This window comes from Phacochoerus africanus, chromosome 2, assembly GCF_016906955.1.
Source record: "Phacochoerus africanus isolate WHEZ1 chromosome 2, ROS_Pafr_v1, whole genome shotgun sequence".
In the NCBI taxonomy this organism is placed as follows: Eukaryota; Metazoa; Chordata; class Mammalia; order Artiodactyla; family Suidae; genus Phacochoerus; species Phacochoerus africanus.
In genome coordinates, this window is record NC_062545.1 from 129,799,154 (window position 1) to 129,823,468 (window position 24,315).

A 24,315-nucleotide genomic window follows, 5' to 3' on the forward strand; every position below is an offset into this window, starting at 1 on the left:
GGAAAACTAATAGACTTTGTGCTTCCCTCCAGGGCCTTCTGGCTCTCGAAGGGGAGCTGACACCCATCTTGGTACAAATGGTGAAGAGTGCCAACATGAACGGGCTCTTGGACAGTGATGGTGACTCCCTGAGCAGCTGTCAGCACCGGGTGAAGGCTCGGCTGCACCACATTTTGCAGCAGGATGCACCCTTCGGCCCTGAGGATTATGATCAGGTCAGGCTCACTCTATCTTTGTTCCCAACGCACCTGATCCCCAAGTCCTAGATTTCTAAATAATAGTGATCACTAATCATATTTACTTTGTGCCAGGCACTGTTTCACATGCTTTCCATACATTTTATCACTTAATCCTTACCCTGTGAGAGACATATGGGTCCATAATTTGTCATCCCCATTTTTGTGTGTGTGTGTGTGTGCTGTTTTTTTTCCCACTTTTTAGGGCCACAAGTGCAGCATATGGAAGTTCCCAGGCTAGGGGTGGAATTGGAGCTACAGCTGCTGGCCTATACCACAGCTACAGCAATGCCGGATCAGAGCTGCATCTGCGACCAGCACCACAGCTCACAGCAGTGCCAGATCCTTAACCCACTGAGCGAGGCCAGGGATCAAACTTACATCCTCTTGGATACTAGTTGGGTTTGTTTCTGCTGAGACACAACAGAAACTGCCTGTCATCCACAATTTTGATAATCAAGATTTTCATAACTTTGCCACCAAGATGCATTTGGCAGCAAAACCTGACATGATAAGACTTTCTAATCCTTCTTTATTCTACTTAGTATAAATAGATATGCAGTTTGCTGCAGAAGTATTAAAGTGTTTGGTTATGCCCGAGGCCCTGCTGGAGGTGTTATATCACAGATGGCATATGCACTGTATTAATTTCCTGAAGTCGAAAAAAAATTCTCAATTCCAAAACATAGCTGATTCCAAGGTTTTTGAATGAAAGAGTGTTTCAGTTTATCTATTGCTGTATAAAAAAACTACTCCAGGAGTTCTCTTGTGGCTCAGCAAGTAAAGGGTCTAGTGTTATCACTGCCACCACCTAAGCTGCTGCAGTGGCACAGGTTTAATCCCTGGCCTGGGAACTTATGCATGTTACAGGTGTGGCCAAAATAGAAGAAAATAATAAAATTTAGAAAAAAATAATAAAGTTAAAACAAGTTTAAAACTCCTCCAAGACTCAGTTACTGAAACAACAATCATTTTATTCTCTTACAGTTCTGTACTCAACTGATTTTGCTTAGTGTCTTTCCTAAAATTGCCCAGATACTGTTCAGATGTTGGGGCTGTCAATTTGGAGGTTCAGTGGAATGCTGGGATGGCCAGGCTCTCCCCCTCTTCTTGGTCTCCCGGTAGTCGCAGAGCTTCTCCTCTCCATGTGTTTTTTCCTGAAATAGTAGCTTAGGACTCCCACAAAGCAGAAGGTTTCAAGCTTTTTTAAAGATAGGGCCAGAATTAGCACAACATAACTTTCTTTTTTGTGTGTCTTTTGTTTGTTTGTTTTAGGGCCATACCCAAAGTATATGGAAGTTCCCAGGCTAGGGGTCTAAACAGAGCTGCAGGTGCTGGCCTACACTGCAACCACAGCAAAGCAGAGATCTGAACCATGTCTGCGACCTACACCACAGCTCATGGCAATGCTGGATCCTTAACCCACTGAGCAAGGCCAGGGATCAAACCTCTGTCCTCATGTATACTAGTCAGTTTTCTTACCCCTGGGCCACGTTGGGAATTCCAGAACATAACTTTCTTATTTTTTGTTGGTGAAATGGTCACAAGGCCAGCCCAGATTCAAGGGAAGGGCAATGTGACAAAGAATTAATGACCTTCTTTAATCCACCATAGGAACTATGGACCTGTGCTGCTTTCCCCCCATTTTACAGATGAGGAAGCGGGAAGAATTTAAGCAGCCTTTCCAAGGTCACTCACGGAATGTAACTCTAGAGCCCAGGCTCTTAGCCACCACAACATACTGCCTCCCAGTATTAATCACAGTGGATGCCACTACCCAGTGCCATTGTTTTCCCTGTGAATCCAGGCCATGATTGACTGGGTATCACATGCCAGTGATTCTCTATCATCTTCCCACTCACAGCGCTTCATTTCATGACTGTTGTATAACCATTTTTGATAGATTTTTTTTTTCTTTTTAGGGGTACATACACAAAATATGGAAGTTCCCATGCTAGAGGATGAATCAGATAATGTTAAAATAAGATAATGTTATCTCTGTTACACACTCATGAAAACATTCTGTGGGGATTTTGAGGGATTTTGGTTTAATCTTTATTTCCTAGCATTTTCCATATGTATTTTATTTACTTTTATTTTATTTTTTTTTTAATTTTTTGTTCTTTTCTTTTTTAGGGCTACATGCACGGCATATGGAGGTCCCCAGGCTAGGGGTTGAATCAGAGCTTCAGCTGCCAGCCTACACCACAGCCATAGCAACGCGGGATCCGAGCGCCATCTGTGACCTACACCACAGCTCATGGCAATGCCGGATCCTTACCCAGGGATCGAACCTACATCCTCATGGACACTAGTTAGGTTCATTAATCACTGAGCCACAATGGGAACTACCTCCATGTGTATTTTAGAACCTCCAAGAAAAGAACCTAGATTTATTTTCTTTCCTCTGGACTCTAAGTTCTTTAAGATCACCTCTTCTTAGATGACTGTGTGCTAGAGCAGTTCACACCTCTGGACTGCTAGTGTTCCCAGTAGCCTAAGAGTGCCTGTTGGAGTGAGGTGACAGGTAGAGCTTGTTTGCAGGCAGCCCCTGTAATAAGTGCACAGGAATCTGCTCAGTGAGCACTGAGCCTATCTTGCTTTTCCTCTTTCCATTCTCCACAGCTGGCTCCCACTGGAAGCACTTCCCTACTCAACTCCATGGCTGTTATCCAGAATCCCGTGAAGGTCTGTGATCAGGTATTTGCCCTGATTGAAAACCTCACTCACCAGATCCGGGAACGGATGCAGGACCCCAAGTCTGTAGGTGGGTCTACCATCTTCTTTTCAGGGCTTTAGGGATGGATGGGCTCCTCAGGCCATCCTGTGTCCTCTCCTGAATGTCTGAGACAAGGCATCCTCGTCTCCCCAGTTCTGCTTCAGCTTTGTTAGGGTCTTTTGTTAGAGGTAAGGTCTTTGGCCCTCTCTGACTGCCCGTCTTCCTTGCAGACGTGCAGCTCTACCACAGCGAGACACTAGAACTCATGCTGCAGCGCTGGAGCAAGCTGGAGCGTGACTTCCGACAGAAGAGTGGGCGCTACGATATCAGTAAGGTCCCTGACATCTATGACTGTGTCAAGTATGATGTGCAGCACAATGGGAGTCTAGGACTTGAAGGCACAGCAGAGTTGCTACGTCTCTCTAAAGCACTGGCAGATGTGGTCATTCCCCAGGTGTGTCTCACAGGAGGGGTTGAGCCTGGGGATAGGGGTATTGGGAAGGAAGGAGAGAAAAGGCAGAAGGGAGAGGTGGTGTGGGAACCGGGGAAAGGAAACTTGGAGAATTAGCTGAGTTGCTGCAATTCTGAGAGTCCACCTGGCTCTGAGTAAGCACAGGAGGCTGACCGAGGAGAAACCTGGAGAAGGGGGAATGTGGTGAATTTGAAAGAAGCCCTCAACCTGAGGTGAAGACAAGCATGATCTTGGGCCTGGGAGTATGAGGCAAGGAGAAAACAAGGTTTACTGAGGTATTTCTTCCTGGCCTCTGGCCCCTAGGAATACGGGATCAGTCGGGAGGAGAAACTGGAAATTGCCGTGGGCTTCTGTCTTCCCCTGTTGCGGAAGATACTCCTTGACCTGCAGAGAACCCACGAGGATGAGTCTGTCAACAAGCTGCATCCCCTGTGAGGGAGGGCTGGGTGGGGTGCTGGATGGAGGGAGGGCACATCAAGGAGCTCTTGGGGGAACCAAGAACAGAAGGGGTCCTGGGATGGAAAGGAGAGAAGTCTCAGAGGCGGGAGGAGGGAGCCTGTGGAGGGTGGCAAGGGGACCAGCTGACAGTGCGAGTGACTTAGCTGTTGTCTCAGGTACTCCCGAGGAGTGCTCTCCCCAGGCCGCCACGTTCGAACTCGTCTCTATTTTACCAGTGAGAGCCATGTCCACTCCTTGCTCAGTGTCTTCCGATATGGGGGACTTCTTGATGTAAGGATCCTTCTTTGTCCTTCAGCCTATGAACATCTTTTCCCAGCATTCTTTTTCTTTCTTCCTCGTGTTCTGTTTTGCTGTGAGCTTCCTCAGCGCTCTTTGTCTCTGTGCTCATTCCCTGACTCCCTTCTCCCTGGGCGCTGGCTTACCTCTTCTTGTGTTCACCAGGAGACCAAGGATGCACAGTGGCAGCGAGCTTTGGCTTATCTTAGTGCCATCTCAGAGCTCAACTACATGACCCAGATTGTCATCATGCTTTATGAGGACAACACACGGGTGAGGAGCCAACAGTGTGGGATAAGGAGAGGGCCCCTTCTTTTTCCTCCATCCCCTTCGAGGGAAACGTCCTTATCCTTAGAATTTGTAGAATCCAGTTAGGTGTGGGGCCTAGGCACAGCATGGCAGAAGGCACCCAGGAGGCTCCTCCTGGAACAGAAAACATATTTTGGGTTGGTGTTGAGCCAGAGAGAAACCATAGAACCTAGGGAGGGTATGGAATTTGGACAGAGTTATGAGTCTTTTAAACATTGTTACACATACACCTTTGTCTGGATCCACAAAGATATCTTTTTTTTTTCTTTTCTTTTTTCTTTTTTTTGGCCATGCCTGGGGCATGTGGAAGTTCCTGAGCCGGGTTGAACTGGTGCCACAGCAGCGACCCAGGCCGCTGCATGAACAACGCCGGATCTTCAACCCACTACACCACAAGAGAACAACACAAAGATGTCTTTACATGTACACTGTAGCAAAGCTGAATTCTTGTGGGAGATGGATGGTGGGGGAGGGTGGTGAAACTGGAATCTGGAAAGTCAGGTGGAGGTGAGCGCCTGAGGATCCTGTAACACTAGACTGTAGTTGGAGGGAGCTATTACTGCAGGGTGTCAGAGACTCTGGAACCGCAGGCCTGGGAGGATGTCTCCTCTTGAGTTCCTCTCTGTTGTCCCCGCCTGGTCTTCCACCACCATATCCAGCTTCTTGAGCTGCCCCTTCATCTGGTGATAGGACCCCCTGTCGGAGGAGCGGTTCCATGTGGAGCTGCACTTCAGCCCTGGAGTGAAAGGCGTTGAGGAAGAAGGCAGTGCCCCAACTGGCTGTGGATTCCGTCCAGCTTCTTCTGAGGTGGGTGAGAGTGCTGGGATTTGGGGCTGGAGGATTTAGGAACCAGGTGGTGGGAAACTTGGAAACAGTGCAGTGTGGTTAAAAAGGTTGAGGAGACTGGATTAGGAGGCTGGGGGCCGCTGACACCTCTCCTGTCTGTCTGTTGTTGAGTAGAATGAGGAGATGAAAACAGACCAAGGCAGCATGGAGGACCTGTGCCCGGGGAAGGCATCAGATGAGCCAGACCGAGCATTGCAGACCTCACCCCAGCCCCCTGAGGGCCCTGGCCTCCCAAGGAGATCACCCCTCATTCGTAACCGCAAAGCTGGCTCCATGGAGGTAATAGAAGGGACTTGGGTGAAAGAAGTGGTGGAAGTGCTCATAGGACAGTGCCCATGAATCCTTTGAACCCCCTCGGGGGAATTCTTGGGACCTTAAACAGAGTCTTCTGATGGATGTGTTTTACTTAATCTCTCTTTCACAGCTGGTGTCCTGGTAAAGCTCTTATAAGCTGGTTACTACTCCTGAGGTTAAAGAGATGCCAGTGAGGGGTGCTCAAGAGATAAGGGCATTAAGAGATGAGATTGAGGAGGAGGCCTCTGGATTAATTTGAAAAGGCAGTTCTTTAAAAGGGAATATAGTGGAAATGGCTGAACTCTGGGCTGAAATCCCAACCTGATAATGAGCTGCTGTGTGACCTTGGACAGGTACCTTCTCCAAGCCTAAATTTGTTTCATCAGAAAAATATAAGTAATACCATATAGATGCTCAGTAAACGTTAACAATGATAACAATACAATTGATATTAAAAGCCAGGCCTTCTCCATCTCTTTGTTGTCTTGGATAAATACTCATAGCTCAGATCATAGTAAATATAACTTAACTTAAAATGATATATATTTTTTTTTTTGCCACACTTTCGGCATGTGGAAGTTCCTGGACCAGGGGTCAAACCCGGGCCACCACAACCACCCAAGGTGAGGCAGTGACAATGCTGGATCGTTAACCTGCTGAGCCGCAAGAGAACTCCTAAAATGGCATTTTAATTTAAACCCTTTAGAGTTATCTATACTCTCATCCCAGAAAGGGAGTCAAGTCTTCAGGTCTGTCTTACTCCCCTTTGTTTTGATGAGGTTTGTCAGCCTGGGCCTGTTTTGCTGTTCTTGAAGTTTGTGTCTAGTCCTGGTTCTATTTCTCTAGCCTAGAGGAAAGAGCTGTTGTAAATTTCACATTGTGTCCTGGGGTAAAAACCAGTGTTTTGGTGTTCTGTTTTTGTTTTTTTTTTTTCCCCAGAGGGATCCTTTCCCTCTTTAGCCCAATGACACTCTTTTTAACCTAATGGTTTATCCCTGTCTCAGGATCAACTGACTGTCTGATTTGAGTCCTGCTTTGACAGATGAATTTGTTCACCTGGCTTGGTGCCAGCTCTCTGTCTTAAAGGACTTGGTCTTTTCATTTTGGAATATCTCAGAAGAATCCATAACTAGCTTACATAGGTTCAGCCAAAGGTTTATGGTTCAGATTTCGGAGGAAGCTGAGAAGACAAACTGCAGTCTTTGTTCTAGACTCATCTTTTCTTCCTGATTATTGAGATAGACCTGAGGTCGTGAACACTCTGTTTCTTTAGATGGGATATGCATCATTTTCTTTTTGAGGTGTAAGTCAATCTCCACAGTACACTAGTACTCTACAGACTCATGTGACTACATCAAATGGACAGAATGACATATAATCTTCCATTAATAAGTTTTTCCTCCACATCTAGATATCTTCCCTATTCACATTGTCGGCCAGTCTCTCTAGCACTGTTGTGCTGGACTCCTTTTTTCTTTTGATTTAAGCAGTCAAGGGACAGAGGCAAAGCAGAGCTCTCAATGTATCATCTCTCACACTTGATGAGACTGACTTTGTTCAGGCCTACAGGAAGCTTCCTGTTGTGATCACATGCCTTCCTTTCAGTTGGCAGTGTTGCTTATCCCATGGCTATCCAGGGTGATATGCTCCTTGGCTTTGTGAGAAAATCACTCTGCTCCTTGGTCACAAGGCTTTTACTATTGATATTCCTCTACCTGTTCTATAAGTATAGGCATCGGCAGTCTTATTCTTGTCAGCTACAACCCTTATCTCCATGCCTTCTTTTCCTCTTGTCATTTTATATTTTTGGACTGAATACAAAAATCTGTGACCTTCATAGCAGCTTTGCCCAAGACAGTCACCCTCTCTAGCCCTATAACCACCTCTGCCCAATGGGCACTGGGGCTTTCGGGATCCTGGGGGTTTGAGGAGCCGTGACCGGCTTTCCACCCGGTCTGATTGCAGGTCATGAACATGCAGTGCACGGGGAACCTGGACCTGATCCCCTTGCGGGGACGGCGCCGCCGGAGGTCAGGGGACCTCCCCCGGCCTTCCCCAGCCATCGGCCTACAGCCCCGGGCTGTGTCCACCACTCACCTGGCATCCTGCACACAGGTGTCCCTCCCTACCTCGTCTTCCTTTCCTGCCTCTGTCTTTGCCTTTTGGGATGTAGGGACTCAGAACACTGTTAAGGGGTCTGTGTGTATCGGGGGTTGTGTGATTGAGCCCTTGTGGGCTTTAAGAAATCAGTTTCATGTCTCTAGGAGTGGAGGGGGTGGGATTCTTGGTTCAGATAAGAAGCTGAGTATGGTTGCTGAAGCCACCGCTGTCCCGTGGAAAGAAGAGAGTGGCCAAACTTTGCTTCTTATTGTGGCTGAGCTACTGTGATTGGCTTTCTGAGTCCTCTGGAGAGATATGTAAGATAAAGGAACCCTGCTCTGCTGAGAACGGAGAATGGTTCAATAATGATTTCTCAGATTTGGGATTGGAGGGCTGTGGGGACAGGCATCTTGGAAATAGAAGTGCCTTCTAGTATAGAAGAATTCCCTGGACAGTCCCCTCTACAAAGTACACTCAGACTTGGCACTCTTCTTCCTTACAAAATCCTTTTGTTCTTAAACTTTCTGACATTGCTTGCTTTTGTAGGGGCAGGGATTTGGGACCTAGGTTTTAGGCTTTTTGGTTGAAGGGGCACAGCGGTAATATAGAGTCCCTTTTCTCCAGGTGCTTTCTGAGACTTCATCCTCGAGGCCTGGTGGCTACCGACTCTTTTCGTCTTCACGGCCACCAACGGAAATGAAACAGAGTGGCCTAGGTATGGTTTTTCCATCGTCTCTCACCTGTTGTTGGGAAGGGATGTCTGTCTGTTCTTTAGAGTTTTATTGTGGGAAACCTTGATTGAGGGAGTTGGGGTCATCCAGTCAGTGGCATTGTTGGGTGGGCCAGGGAGGACGAATTGGGAGAAGCGATATTTAGGTGTGAATTTTGATTCCAGATGATGGTTTCCATTCCCGGAATGTGTTTGTCTTTTGGTTTTCTACATCGACCCCCATTTCTCTGATTGAAGGGCATTTTTCTGACTTCCCCTCTTATTTCTTATTTATCCCACCAGTGTAGCCCAGACTTTAAGGGACCATGGAGACTCTGACTCTTCAGAGTTATCAGAGACAAAGCTATAAATAAAGGCACTTGTGAGCCCCGTGCCCACCTAAATGTTATATTCCTCATTTGGAGAACTGGTGCCCTGTCGTTCTTTGAGATCCATGTTTACTACATCCCGTTCTGGCCCCTCCTACCTCCATGCGCTCCCCTTCATCCTCTCCTAATCCTGTAATTTTTTTTCCTTCCTTCCTGAAAATTGAGGGACAAATCTGAGACTGGTGTAGTGGCAGAGGCTTCTCTCAGGACTTTGAGGGAATGTCTCTTGATTTTTTTGATTCCTGGAGAGGGGTGGAGAACATCATTCAACTTTTCCTAAGAACACAGACTGCAGGAAGGACCAAGCCTCAGAGGGTATTGTATTCTGTGGGAGTGGGGAGTGGTCCTTGGGAGGGACTATCTTTGAACACAGTGCCTATGAGCCAGTAACCAGAACTGGTTAGAGATCATGGTGTGGGGTCTAGACTTGGTCCCCTGGCTCTTTCTATCTTGTCCTATTATTTTCTCCATTTAGCTCCTGTCATTTTCCTGTTACTTTTCTCCAGTTTCTTGGCCCCAAAATGGTTAGCATTTGGACTAGCAGAGGGGGAGAAGAAAGGTTTTGGTAACTTTCCAGGCTAGTTTTATGGGAGTAGATTGCCTTCTAGTTCCCTGAAATGAGGTAGATGATTTGGTGCATGAAAAATAAATGACAAATGTAGAGATCTGTGATAGGAACTTCTTTTCCCAGGAGTCCCAGTAAAGAATAGGTTCCAGGTAGGCTGGGAGAGAGGCTAGGTGTGTCTGGCCCAGTTATGCGGGAGTGCTATCAAGAACAGGACAGAGGTATGGAATGGATCTGGTTGACAGATGGTGGTGGTAAGGTAAAGACTACCCTCTGAGATGATCCAAGGTCCAGGCTGGGCAGGATTGGCAGGACTACACCAGAAAATTATTTAGTGGAAGAAGTAAATGTAGAACAAAGCCTAGGGGTGGTCTGGGATAAAGCCAGCTAGTTTCAGCTTCTCTGAAGAAAAGCAGACAAATATGGTTTTCTACACCAACCCCCATTTCTCTGGCCGAAGGGCATTTTTAGCAACCCTTAGTTCTCCCTGGAACCCTAACTAGATTAAGATTTGAGCATAGGATTTGAGCATAGGATTTGCAAGACAATAAACTTTTGAAAGGTGAGGGGAATTGCTGCATAGAGGAGGGTCCTTCATTCCAGGGTGGAAATAATCAGCCATCTGAACTTCTTGATTTCTGTGGTGACCCTGAAATGCTGAGCCCCCCGAAGCCACGTTCCTGGGCAGGCTCGAAGGGAACTGATCTCCTCTCCACTCTGTCCATTCCCCCCCATGAATGTTAAGTTCCCAAGCCAAACCCAGGGTCTTGGCTAAGGTGGATTTGGAAATAGAGGAGTTAAATGCCACAGCCTTGATTGTTAATCTTGTTTTCGTCCTGCCCATTCTGTCCTTACAGGCTGCAATAGGAGAGGGGACCATGGAGATCCAACCCTATACTTGGTCAGATATTTAGGACAGGGGCTGGCTTGATTTATTTACTCCAGGGATTGTTCAAGTTTTATTTACTCTTCTCATCAGCAGGTGTTCTCTTTGAACTTCTGTGTGTGGAACTCTGGCTTTGAGCATAGGATTTACAAGACAATAAACTTTTGAGAACAGAAAAAAAAGTGTCATTTTTTTTTCCTGTTCACTAGGGCCTCCTGAGCAGAGTCCTCAGCAGATAGCAGGCATGTTCTACGTGTAATCACCTGACTCTTCACTTACCTTTCGATTTCTGTTTCTTCCTGAAACAGAATGCTCTGTTTCTTCTTGACGAAAAAAAAATTATTTCTTTTCTAACTGAATACAGTTCATCCTGAGAGTCAGGAGACTGGATTCTAGTCCTAGCTTAGCTCCTAACAAACTATATGACCTTGAACAAATGAGATACCAGTTTTTTGAGTCTCAGTTTCTTCATCTCTAAAATAAGAAGGTTGAACTGGATAGTCTCTGAATCCTTTCCAACTTTAAAAATTCAGGGAGTCTCCTACTTTCTTTCTTGGAAAAAGTACAAAGTCCTAAAGGAAGATAGAAGGGAGAGAATGTTGGATGAAACACTTAGGTGTTGGAAGAACTTAGGAGAAATTGGAACTTATAAGAACTGGGAATTTGAGTTGAGGACTCGAAACTTGGTCTCTAGTTTCAATCAGAGTTCTTTGCTTTTAAAATATATAAGGGACTAGATCTCTGGGGTCTTCCAACCCTATATCCAGTGTAAAGAGCAATGAATTAAATCCAGGGAGATCTAGAGGAATCTGCCCATCCTTTTACCATTCCTGGGAGCCACCTGGAGAGTATAATCTATCCCTTTCAGTAGCTTTGAGTCCCCTAAAATGACTAACTCTATATTTGTAGTGGCCTCTTGTAATTGCCGTGTAGACTTCGGGGAGAATCCTCACCTTGCTTGCCCGGCGTGGCTGTGGACAGTGGTGAAAGCTCTTTGTGGTTCTGTGAAGTGGCTCTGAATGGTTTTGTGTGTATGTCTTGATGTTGTCATGTGAAACTGTGTGTATTTTTGTGTGGTAATTACAGCTTTGCGTGGCTACTAATACACTCCCGGCCTTTCAGGCTCACAGTGCACGGGGCTGTTCAGCACCACAGTGCTGGGCGGCTCCTCCAGCGCCCCGAATCTTCAGGACTACGCCCGCAGCCAAGGCAAAAAGCTACCACCTGCCAGTCTGAAGCACCGAGATGGTATGTGGGTGGGTTTTGGGGGGCAACTCTTTTCTTCATTTGTCCACCAGTAAGGACACAGATCAAGAACAGTTCATGCTTAAGATGGCGCTGACATTGGCCTTATAATGAGTTCTCCGCATTAATTGTAGAGGGGAGAAGGAACCAAGACCCCACCCACCCCTCCATTTGCATTCCCTCTCACCCTACGGATACTACTTATTTATGCTTATCCCTTCATAATCTCCCACATTCAGCCCTGCTGCATCAGTTTACTCCACCTTTGTATTCTTTCCTGGATTCTGGCCTGTAGGGGTAAGGACCAGGGAGGGTGTGCCATGGTCAGTTAAGAATGCAGTGGAGATTTGATTCAAATCTGGGATATCAGGGATGGGGAAGTTGTCCATCCAAGGCAGGAAAAATGATATGGAAAGAGACTGGGGGAAGGGAGGCAAGTTTCTACGAAGATCTTCTTTCCAAATGACCAGAAAGAGGATGTGACGGTGAGATTAGGTTGTTCGTGGGGCCGCGTTGTGGTCGAGATGACACATGGCTTCCTGTGAGGAGACTATGCCAGAGGAACAGCTGGAAATGTGGTAGTCAGGAATCTAAGGGGTGGGGGTGGGATCAGGTCACACAAGGACCGCAAAGAGCAGAGCATATTGTGAGTGAATTCCAGAGCAGAGGGTGGGGACCGCGGTGGGTATAATCCCCGTGATGTCTTTTCTCCCCAGAGCTCTTGTTTGTCCCGGCCGTAAAACGATTTTCTGTGTCGTTTGCAAAGCATCCGACTAACGGTACGTTTGCTTCTGACTCAACATCATTCCTTCTCACCATGTCCCCTCCAGACACTTAACCTCTGAGCTCTGACACTGACTTCCCCTCTCCCTCCACTGTGTTGACACCTGCTGTCTCTGAATGAATCACTCACTAATTGTCTGTCTTGGGATACGTCCCTTGTTGTGACAAACCTTAGCCTTGGTTGCAGCCTGGCTGCCCGATCCCTGTGGCAACTCAAGGTCTTATTTCCATGGTCACCATCATCACCGTTGTGTCACTCTGTTTGGCATCATCCCCAAAACATTAATTAAACCTCTCCCTTTCCCACCACATGACTGCCAGTCTTCGTACAAACCTGGTCCCCCTTCTTAGGAAGAGAGTAGTATTTCCTATATCACCTCTGTTTCTTCTCTCTTTTCTCTACCCAACTCCTCAGCTCATATAATTTCGATCTTCCTGTTTTTTGCATCAGCTCTTTTGTTGGAGTGGATGACTGGTTTGCTTCCCTCTTGGAGCAATGCCGCAGTTTCCAGCTCTCAAGCCTACCCATGAAGGCATTAGTCTTGAGTGTCTCATTTTCCATCTCCATCTTCCTTCCTCCTACCATTGTGTGTATTTTGTGTGGCTCTTGTGCTCCTGACATCTGCTTTATGTTACTACTAACCTAGCGCCTGGGCCTAGGACGCAGGAATCCAGATTGATTTGGGATAAAAGAGAGAAAGAAAGGAGTAGGAGGTGGTAGTAAAGGCAAAAGGATTGTGTCTTGAGTGTTTTCGTGTGGTTTCCATATAGGTGCAGCCTACCTCTGGCACTGCTGTCTCAGAGAAGGGGAAGTGAAGAGTTGAGGGGTCTACTGGGGATTCTGGGGGAGCTCAGGAATGAATAATATGTCAAGAATACTGAGGAACAGGCTATGCCCACGCTAAGGTGGGAAAGTTTAAAGAACTATGTAAACCAAAAACTGAAGGGCTGTGGTCTTTTTGTAGAGACCTGGGCAGAGGAACCCAGGACTTACTCCTTGTTTTTTCCTTTATAGCCTTAAGTTTCTCTCTGCATTTTATCTTGTCTTCAAGGTAACTCCAGTTTTGTTAGATTCGGTTTTCTTCTGTTCAAGAGCTAAGGCTCCCTGAGGGAAGTAAAATTAGCCTGGTTTCTTGGCTGGAAAAAACTCCAGGTGCTGATCACCCTAGCCAGTGGCAGCTATTGGATTGTAGCCCAGTCAGGCCACCCATCTCCACTAGGCACTGCTGAAGTCTCCCTAGGCTGACCAGCCTCTGCTTGCTTAGTTTACACCCCTACCCCGCCCAGCTCCCATTTGTGCCTCTGATGGGAGCTTCCCATTCAGAGTGGCCTGACTGCACCTGAACTGTTAGATTCAAGTGCTTCTGGCCTTTATGTGCCACACTCATCTCCAGCATATAGGGCCCCATGCACCAACCCCCACACTACAGCCTGGGATTTGAACTTAGGAGACTCAGTACTGGGAACAGAAGATAGTGCTAGGAACTTGGGCCCTTGACATCAGAGCTAAATCACAGCTCTCTTAACCTTTAGGCTCTGTGAGAAAAGATCCAAGTTCATAAAACAGATCCTCAAACCTATGTATCTCTAGTTCCCTGAAGCCTTGGTTAGCAGCCTCACCAGTTGAAGAAAAGAAGAATTAATTCTTGCAGAAGGAAGAGAGGAGAAAAGACTGGACAACTCAGGTATAGTGCAGGAGAGCAAATTCAAGATCTCCACCAAGATCTCCACCACCCTGCACACTTCCAGAGGGCTCCTGTGGCCTTTGTTCTTCTTATACTTGAGCTTGGAGGCTAAAGTGCTTGACAAGCCAGAATCTGGGATCTACCTATTGGCAGTAGGAGAAACTTGGAGCCTTTATATCTCTTGTTGAACATTATCTAGGTTTAATTTGGCCCTCAGGACAATATGAGGGCTCTACCCCATGACCAAATCTTGCTGGACTCCCCCAGCAATTACAGAGTGGATGCTCTGTCTGTAATTGCTTCGGTAAGATTGGTCACAACAGTGTGTCAACCTGCTGTCCATCATCATCCTCTCTTTGCCATGAGCTGTGGCTTTGAAACAGCAGCTGGAGAAACCAGATCTGGCTTTGGAAAGGAGGCACGACAGCACTGTCTCCTTGCTTTGATGGGAGAACAACCCTCAGCCCATCCCTCCCTCTGTTCCTGATAAGCTTCTGTCACATCCTGTGACTACATCAAGTGTTTAAGTACGGCCCATTACTAAACTGCACGTTGAACTTACCAAAGTGAATTAATATAATGCAAAAGAGACTGTGGCTCTCCCTTATCCAAAATGTCAAAAGTGTGCTCACTGGGTTTGCCAACCTCATTTTCTTCTAGGGACCCACGCAACTGTACAGTTAGTGCCTGGATAGAGGCCGAAATCTCTCTTGACATCCCAGCTAAGGTCTCTGGAAATCAGTCTCTTGGGATCACACTGTGGAACCCATTCTGATCTGGGAGTTCTGAGTAGTCATCCTTAGTTACTTTGATCCTAGCTTCTCAGTACCAATGTCCTGTCATCAGTTCTTAAGACCCCCATGCCTTTCCCCCAAGATCTTTGCCCTACTCTTCCTCTTAAACCACCTTTCACTGTCTTCAACCACTTCCGGCTGAATCACAAGTATCCACAAAGTTTGCCCAGTAGTGATGATAATAAGTGGTTCAGAATTGAAGCTTTTCCGTTGAACTAGCCAAACAAAGTGCAGTTAGACTCACTAGCAGTGGGAAGAAAATATAAAACGATCTCTTTGGCTTCTGTAATGGATACAGTGCCCTCCAAGACTTAGGCAAACACTTTTTAGGAAATCTATATGTTTGAACAAGAGCGAAGGATTATTAGTCCATATTGGCATTTTCAGATATTAATTCCATTTTGTACATGCTGTTTTAAAGGACACCTGGTTCCCTGCTAATCTGTACCAGCTGCCTGACACCAGCCCTGCCTGTGGCTGTCTCAGAGTCTGGTCCAGAGAGCCTGGCCTGAATCTTTAGATTTTTTTAGCTTCAAACTGTATCTTTTTTTTGTTTTGTTTTGTTTTGGTTTTGTTAGGGCCACACCTGCAGCATATGGAAGTTCCCAGGCTAGGGGTCCAGTGGGCGCTGTAGCTGCTGGCCTGCACCACAGCCACAGCAATGCAGGATCCGAGCACATCTGTAACCTACACCACACATTATGGCAATGCTAGATCCTTAACCCACGGAGCGAGGCCACAGATCAAACCTGTGTACTCATGGATACTAATTGGGTTAGTTACCTCTGAGCCACAATGGGAACTCCTCATACTGTATCTTGATAACCTGTACCATTCTTCACCATCTTCTCTGAGTGACTTTGAATCTTTTCAACTCTGTGCCAGCCTCATAGATACATTTGTCTGAGAAGCAAGCCCTCACTAGGGTTTGTCCAAGAGTGATCAGGGACATTGGAGTTCCCAGCTATGGAATTTGCCAGCTCGCCCCTGTCCAGAACCATGTGACTGCTGTCTGCAAGCACTGACTGAATTATGTTCTGTGAGGAAGGGGAGGGCCTTGCTGTATGATGAGGTCTCACTAGCCCCTTCTTTTAGACTCACTTCCTTTAGCATGATGCCAGCACTCTTCTTCCCTGCAAGAGATGCCCAGTGGCTCTGTCTCTGCTTCTCTCTTAGCTCACCTTGGAGCTGAGTGGTCCCACCTCCCAGTAATGCTTATGTCAGCCAGTGCCCCCCTCATTGTCTCTCCCTCTTCTCTTTCTTTATCTTTGTGCTTCCTGCCGTGGGCCCCCACCCCCTCCAGAGCTGCTGGATGACCAGCACCCTGTGGTCCGGTTGCTGCGCAGTTTTTCCTCTGACTGCACAGGGGGCCGGCCAGTCTCCTTGGATGCCACGCTGGCGCATCACCTGCACCAGTGCTCCTACCACCTGCGCCTCTTCCGGAACTGGCTGCGCTCAGGCCAGGATGACCCCGAGTGCCTCTACGGTACCCCCTGCCACCAAGCCGGCTGCTGCCATTACCCTGGCTGGGACTGACTGCTTTGCTTATTGCACTTCTGGCAGGAGAGCCACCTGTTCCTTTCTCCTATTCACCCTAAGGTTATGTGACTTGCATTTAGTTGCTTGGATGGGACTGGGGCCAGACTGCCTGGTAGCTGTAGCATTGGCTGCTCATCCCTTTCCTATTCTCCTTCCTCACTGACTCCTACTTAGGCCCAATTCTCTTCAGTATAGGAGTAGTTTCTTGCCCTGGAATCTGTTCTTATCGCTATGACCCTCTACTACCATCTTCCAATCTAGACCTTTTTCTAGCCACTCTGAGGAGCTAGAGGCTGTACCTCTCCTGCCCTCCTGCCACTAGAGCACAGGGGGAAATTGAGGCCTCAGGTGAATCCTAGAAAATGGTCAGGTATAATCCTTTTGAGTTGTATAGCTTTTAATCATTATTGAACAGGAGGCCACGTCTTACATAGATATTGTGGCCCTGCCTACCTGTAGTCCCTTTTAAGGAGATGAAGAGGAAGCATGGGAAAGATGAGGGACTGAAAAAATGGTTGAGATGTATGCTTCTTGATCCTCCAACGGGGACATTTTTTTTCCCCCAGCAAGCTCCAGTGTTAGAGTTACACGTTTAGGTTTACCCTTTACCCTACCCAGATTGGTAGATCTACATTGGAATTGTTGGGTTCAGAGCAGAGAATCAGTGTTTATTCTTTTTTCTAGGGGGTTTGTCTCATTTTCCTGAAGGAATAGAGAAATCCTAGCAAGTCTGGGGTCTTCAATGAGAGCAGAGGAAAGAAGCTTTGATGTGATGGAAATGACCAAGAAAGAACTTCCATTCCCCAACCTGTTCATGCATGTGGTTTTCCTGAGCTGAGCTTCATGTGTATTGCATGCCCTACAGCTTCCAAATATTCTAGCCTTTCTACCCATATCCTAAATCTGCATGAACCCCTCCTCAGACCCCAAGCCCACCTCCTTAATCTGGTTCTCTTGTACATGATCCCTGAAATCTGCTGTTTCTTCCCAGCTCCATGACCTCCCTACCTCTCATTTAGACCTACAGTTTCACCCCTTACCTCTGGACCTTTGTTTTATTCCCCCCACCCCAGAAATACAAGAGCAGTGTAAGTGCTTACTCTATTGGGATTCTGTTGACTTTTCCATGAGATATTTCTGGCTCTCCATAGGTAGGATTAGAGGTGATTTGACTCACCTGGAGGCCTTAGTAGAAAGACTTTGTAGGAAATCTGGAGGTGACAGAAGTAGACTCCTGTAGGGGCTCTAAAGAGTTCCCTCTCCTGAGAACCTTGGATACCCCACACTCCAAAAGCCACAGACACTCCTGATGGTTCTCAGGGACTGTCCATGCTTCCTTGGCCAGTTGGGGTATGACGAACAAATAACAGTGACTTTGCCCATCTCTTTTCTAACAGGATTCGAAGGGTGTTCCATGGTACCTACCATTTACCCCCTGGAAACTCTGCATAATGCCCTTTCTCTGCGTCAAGTGAGTGAATTCTTGAGTAGAGTCTGCCAGCGCCACACTGATGCCCAAGCACAGGCATCTGCAGGTATGCAGAATACTCTTGTACCCCCATCTTTCCCCCTACTCCCATGCTTCCTAGAACATGAGTAATACAAAGACAGTCAGTATGAAAAAGACACAAAAGTAGAATTGAAAAAAAATATTTAATTGCATAGGTCAACTCAAAAGTACAGAAATATGGAGCTCCCATCGTGGCACAGCAGAAGCGAATCTGACTAGGAATCATGAGGTTGTGGGTTTGATCCTTGACCTCCATCAGCAGGTCAAGGATCCGGTGTTGCTATGAGCTGTGGTGTAGGTCGCAGATGCGGCTTGGATCTGATGTTGCTGTGGCTCTGGTGTAGGCTGGCAGCAACAGCTCCAATTAGACCCCTAGCCTGGGAACCTCCATATGTGGAGGGTGTGGCCCAAAAAAGATAACAAAACAAAACAAATGTATAGCAACATCACAGAGTTCCTGCTTTGGTGCAATGGGATTGGCAGCATCTCAGGAGCACTGGAATGCAGGTTCAATCCTCAGCCTGGCACAATGGGTTAAGGATCCACTGATGCCACAACTGTGACTAGGCCTCAACTACTACTGCTCAGGTCTGATCCCTGGCCCAGGAACTCCATATGCCATGGGGTGGCCAAAAAAAGAAAAAAATTCCCAGGAAATATCATTCCTGGGAATTCCCTTGTGGCACAGCAGATTAAAGATGCAACGTTGTTACTGCAGTGGTTCAGGTCACTGCTGTGTGGCAGATTCATTCCCTGGCCTGGGAACTTCCACATGCTGCAGGCATGGCTAAAAAAAGAAGGAAAAGAAAAGGAACTCTCTCTCCCTCCAAGGTTAACTTATAAACTTAATGTGATCTCAATTAAAATACTGCTGTTTTGGTTTTGTTTTTGGAGGGTTTTTTTTTTTGTTGTTGTTTTTTAGGCCCATACCTGTGGCATATGGAAATTCCTAGGCTAGAGGTTGAATTGGAGCTGCAGCTGCTGGCCTGTGCCACAGCCACAGCAATGTGGGATCCAAACTATGTCTCCGACCTACACCACAGCTCACAGAAATGCTGGATCCTTAACCCACTGAGTGGGGCCGGGGATGGAACCCACATCCTTGTGGATACTAGCTCGGTTTGTTTCCGCTGAGCCACAGTGGGAACTCCCAAAATACTGCTGTTTTTCTAAAGTCAAATTGATTCTGAAGTTGTTATTAAAAGATAGGAGTTACTGTTGTCACTCAGTAGGTTACGAATCTGGCTAGTATCCAAGAGGATGTGGGTTCAATTCCTGGCCTTGGTCAGTGGGTTAAGAATCTGGTGTTGCTGTGAACTGCAGCATAGTTCATAGATGTGGCTCAGATCCCATGTTGCTATGGCTGTGGTGTAGGCCAGAAGCTATAGCTCTGATTGAACCCCTAGCTTGGGAACTTACATATGCCACAGGCATGGCCCTAAAAAGGAAAAAAAAAAAAAAAAAAGCAAAACTTGGAGTTCCTTTGTGGCACAATGGGTTAAGGATCTGACATTGTCAGTGCAGCAGCTTGGGTCGCTGGTGAGGTGCAGATTTTATCCCTGGCCTGGGAACTTCCACATGCTATGGGAGCAGCCAAAAAAATTTAAAAGTTAAAAAATAAAGAAGCAAAAATAGCCAAGAAAACCTTGAAAAGAAGAGTAATGAAGGTGTGGTGGGCCTACCAGATTTTAAGACATTCTATAAAACTGGAGTTCCCGTCGTGGCGCAGTGGTTAACGAATCCGACTAGGAACCATGAGGTTGCGGGTTCGGTCCCTGCCCTTGCTCAGTGGGTTAATGATCCGGCGTTGCCGTGAGCTGTGGTGTAGGTTGCAGATGCACCTTGGATCCCGCGTTGCTGTGGCTCTGGTGTAGGCCGGCAGCTACAGCTCCAATTAGACTGCTAGCCTGGGAACCTCCATATGCTTCAGAAGCAGCCCTAAAAAAGGCAAAAAAACCCAAAAAACAAAAAAATAAAAAAAAGAAAGAGTCGACCTAAACATCAGCATTTTAACTTGCTCTTTTCCTACCCTCCTTCCCACCTTGTTAACAGTATTGCAGATGGCAGCCCAAGTTCTCAGTGTGGGACCATGTTCCTTATTCTAATTGTGTTTGTTCTAACTTGTCTGTGGGCTACCTCAAGGACTTGACACAGGATGCTCACCTTTGTTTCACCTAACCTGGAACTTATTCAGGGCTGGAAAGTGGCTATGAAGAGAATGTTCCTTGAAAACTTTGTAAGGCAAATGAACAGAATGCTGCTGTCTGGGTCCAAAAACAACAAACAACAAAAAACAAAACTATATTGGAGGCAAACAATAGGCATATTGAAAGCTTGGATGGAAAATCTGGGAAAAGATTTTTTGGGAAAATTACAGTACTCAAAAGCAAGCACATAAACTGGGGAGTTTGGAAAGGTATGTAAATGCCTAGGGAAGGACACCTGCCCAGAACAGACACAAGAAGACCCTAAGCTTTACTTCTGGTTAAACTCTAGACTTGGCACAAGCAGGAAGTGAAGGCTAAGGGGGAGTTATAAACAGTCTGGCTAAGCGTTGAAGGAACACCTCAGCATAGAACCAACCTGCACAGACAGAGAGCTCCCTTCCCCTCACCTTGTTTATCTTCCTCCCCCGATACTTTTGGTTTCTGGCATTCAAGGAAATCCTTGTCAAAACACTAGCTGAAAACAAGCTAAAAGAACAGAGATTTGAGAGGCTATACATGACAAAGAAGACAGACTCCACAAAAATAGTTGAGAAAAATCCCTAAATAGTCACAGCCCACAGCAAACAACAACAACAAAAAAAACCCCAAGGAGGAGTAATCTGATTTTCAAAGTTAATAATAATATTTAAAATATCCAGTTTTCAATAAAAAAATTATAAGATGTACAAAGAAACAAGGCAGTATTGTCTATTCATGGAAGAAGTTAACAGAAATGGTCCTTGAGGAAGCATAGATATTAGACTTACTAGAAAAAGATTTTAAATCAGCTATTAACTGCATGTCAAGAACTAAAGGCGGAGTTCCCACTGTGGTGCAGCAGGTTAAAGATTCAGTGTTGTCTCTGCAGTGATTGATGTGGGTTTGATCCCCAGCCTGGCACAATGGGTTAAGGATCCACTGTTGCCGCAGCTGCAGTAGGTCACAGCTGTGGCTTGGATTTGATCCCTGTCCCAAGAACTTCCATATGCTATAGGTGCAGCCAAAAAAAAAAAGAATTAAAGGAAACCATGGACAAAAACTAAAGGACCTCAGTAGAATGAGATTTTAACAAATAGAGAATATTATTAAAGAGATAAAATATGTAAAAAGGAACCAAACAAATTCTGGGGCTAAAAAGTATGAAACAAATGAGAAATTTACTGGAGGTTTTCTTAGGAGGTTTGAGCGGGCAGAATTAAAAGTCAGCAAACTTAAAGACAGGTCAGTTGAAGGGGGGGAGGGATGGATTGGGGTCTGGGATTGGCGTGTGCACACTATTGTATACGGAATGGGTGGTCACTGGGGACCTGCTATATAACTCAGGAAACTCTACCCAATATTCTGTGATAAACTATATGGGGAAAGAATCCAAAAAAGAACAGTTATGTGTATGGTATAATTGGATAACTTTGTTGTACAGCAGAAATTATCACATTATAAAATCAACTATACTACAATAAAATTTTATTTTTCATTTTATCATTTTTATTTTTTCCATTATAGTTCATTTACAGTGTTAACATTTTTTTTTTTGCTCTTTTTTTTTTGCTATTTCTTGGGCCGCTCCCACGGCATATGGAGGTTCCCAGGCTAGGGGTCCAATAGGAGCTGTAGCCACCTGGCCTACACCAGAGCCACAGCAACGCAGGATCCGAGCCGCGTCTGCAACCTACACCACAGCTCACGGCAGTGCCAGATCCTTAACCCACTGTTCAAGGGCAGGGACCTAACCCGCAACCTCATGGTTCCTAGTCGGATCCGTTAACCACTGCGCCACGATGGGAACTCCCAGTGTTAAAATTTTTAAAAATGAAAAAAAGAGGTAGATCAGTTGAAGGTATCCAGTCTAAGGAGGAAAAAGAATGAAGAAAAATGAACAGAGCTGAAGATATCTGTGGGACACCGTAAAACATACCACCATATGTATACTGAAAATTCCAGAAGGAAAAGAAAGAGAGAAAGAGGCAGAATCAAAAATGGCTAAAAACTTTCAAATTCAATAAGTACACAAATCTATGCTTCCAAATAGTTCAAACTCCAAAAAGAAATCCACACTGAGACACATCATAATCAAATTGTCAAAAGACAAAGAGAAGATCTTAAAGTAGCAAGAGAAAAGCAACCCTTTGTCACAAACAAGGGGTCTTTAGTAGATAAACAGTTTCTCATCAGAAACCATAGAGGCCAGAAAGTAGTGAGGTGACATATTTAAAGTGCTAAAGGAAAAAACTGTCAAGACACAAGAATTCTGTGTCTGTCAAAACTGTTCAGAAATGGAGGAAAAATCAAGACATTTCCAGTTAAACAAAAGCTGAGGGATTTTTGTCACTTGTAGATCTGCCCTATAAGAAATGCTACAAGGAGGCTTTTAGACTAAAGTAAAATGACACTAGGCAGTAACTTGAAGCTGTATTAAAAAATAAAGAACTCTGATAAAAGTAAATACAATGGCAAATATAAAAGCCAGCTTTATGGTATTTTTGGTTTGTAGCTCTCCTTTTTGTATCATATGTGACAAAACACAAATGAATAAGACAACCGTTATAAATCTGTTTTAACGGCCATCCAGGGAGTTCCCGTCGTGGCGCAGTGGTTAACAAATCCGACTAGGAACCATGAAGTTGCGGGTTTGGTCCCTGCCCTTGCTCAGTGGGTTAACGATCCGGCGTTGCCGTGAGCTGTGGTGTAGGTTGCAGACGCAGCTCGGATCCCGAGTTGCTGCGGCTCTGACCTAGGCCGTAGGTAGGCCGGTGGCTGCAGCTCCGATTCAACCCCTAGCCTGGGAACCTCCATATGCCGCGGGAGTGGCCCAAGAAATAGCAAAAAAAAAAAAAAAAAAAAGTGAGTAAAGGACTTGAATAGACACTTCCTCAAAGAAGATAATACATACTCAGGAGGCACATGAAACTATGCTCACCGTCAGTTACCATTAGGGATGTGCAGATCAAAGCCACAATGAGATACCACCTCACACCCACTAAGGATGGCTATAATATACAAAGAGAGAAGGATTTCCCTGGTGTTCTAGCGGACACTGGTGTTCTGAACTCCACTGTAGCCCGAGTTCAGTCTTTGGTCTGGGAACTGAGATCCCATATCAAGCCACAGCAAGCTGTGACCGAAAAAAAAAAAAAATAGATAAACAAAATAAAACTACACTGTGTATCATATTTTGCCCATTAGATTGGAGAAAATCCAAAAGTTTGCTAACACATTCTCTTGACAAGCTTATAGTGAGAGAGGCAATTCTATACATTATCGGTGGGAATGCAAAATGGTGCAACCCCTATGAAGGTAAATTTTGTAATATCTCAGAGAATTACAGTTATTCTCTGATCTAATAATCCAATTTTAGCAATCTATTCAGAAGCATTTCCTACACAAAGTTGAAATAATATTTGTATAACATTACTCATTGTGAAATTTTTTTTTTTTTTCCTTTTCAGCCCCACTTGTGGCGTATGGAAGTTCCAAGGCCAGGGATTAAATCCAAGCCTCAGCTGTGACCTACGCCATAGAGGTAGCAATGCCAGATCCTTAACCCACTATGCCAGGCCAGGATTGAACCAGTGCCACCATAGCAGCAACACCAGATCCTTAACCTGCTGTGCCATAGTGGGAACTCCTCATTATGACATTATTTATATTACTTATTTATTATTTTTGAAAACAACCCAAAAGTTCTTCAGTACTAGAGTGGTTGAATAAGAGTTTCCTCTTGGCGCAGTGAGTCAAGGATCTGGCATTATAGTGGCTCAGGTCTCCGCTGTGGTGTCAGTTCAGTCCCTGGCCTGGGAACTTTTGCATGACACAGGTGCTACCAAAAAAAAAGAAAAAGAATAAACAGTGGTACATCCACTCAGTTGTGTACCATGCATCTGTTAAAACTAAGAAGGTCTGTGCGTTTCTATATGAAGTAATCTCCAGGATATGTTTTTAAGTGAAAAAATAAGGTGCAGAATAGTGTTAATGGTATGTTATCTATTTTGTAAGGAGGGGAAAAAAAGGGGAAAAAATTTACAAAAAGAAATGCTAACACTAAACACCTGCAACTAATAAAAAGGTTTATCACTGGAGAGCAATGGGAATGGGGCTGAAGAGCATGAACAAAAAGCAAGTACTGTGCTTTTTTATGTACTTTTGACTTGTGAACCTATAAATTTTTTCATAATATAAAACTAAATCAAAAGGGAAAAGATGCAAACCCTAAAATTGAAAAAGGAGTTCCCGTTGTGGCTCAGTGGAAACAAACCCAACTAGTATCCATTAGGATGTGGTTCAATCCTTGGCCT

The 24,315-nt window shown here is 45.5% G+C and overlaps 1 protein-coding gene across 17 annotated transcripts in view; it reads left to right on the forward strand.

Annotated features, from left to right (window-relative positions):
* Positions 1-24,315, forward strand: part of PPIP5K1 (diphosphoinositol pentakisphosphate kinase 1) — a 48,006-nt gene that overhangs the window by 13,130 nt on the left and 10,561 nt on the right. For 5 of the 17 annotated variants that reach the window (XM_047766520.1, XM_047766516.1, XM_047766525.1 and 2 more), the window contains 13 exons: positions 33-215; positions 2,862-3,003; positions 3,186-3,409; positions 3,731-3,858; positions 4,042-4,156; positions 4,328-4,435; positions 5,162-5,278; positions 5,432-5,596; positions 7,577-7,726; positions 8,336-8,426; positions 11,383-11,508; positions 16,071-16,253; positions 17,704-17,841. In XM_047766520.1, coding sequence (XP_047622476.1) covers positions 33-215; positions 2,862-3,003; positions 3,186-3,409; positions 3,731-3,858; positions 4,042-4,156; positions 4,328-4,435; positions 5,162-5,278; positions 5,432-5,596; positions 7,577-7,726; positions 8,336-8,426; positions 11,383-11,508; positions 16,071-16,253; positions 17,704-17,841 — 1,870 coding nt within the window. Of the gene's footprint in view, positions 1-32; positions 216-2,861; positions 3,004-3,185; positions 3,410-3,730; positions 3,859-4,041; positions 4,157-4,327; positions 4,436-5,161; positions 5,279-5,431; positions 5,597-7,576; positions 7,727-8,335; positions 8,427-11,382; positions 11,509-12,221; positions 12,285-16,070; positions 16,254-17,703; positions 17,842-24,315 lie in introns of all 17 variants that reach the window. The other 12 variants (XM_047766521.1, XM_047766519.1, XM_047766524.1 and 9 more) reach the window with 12 other exon arrangements.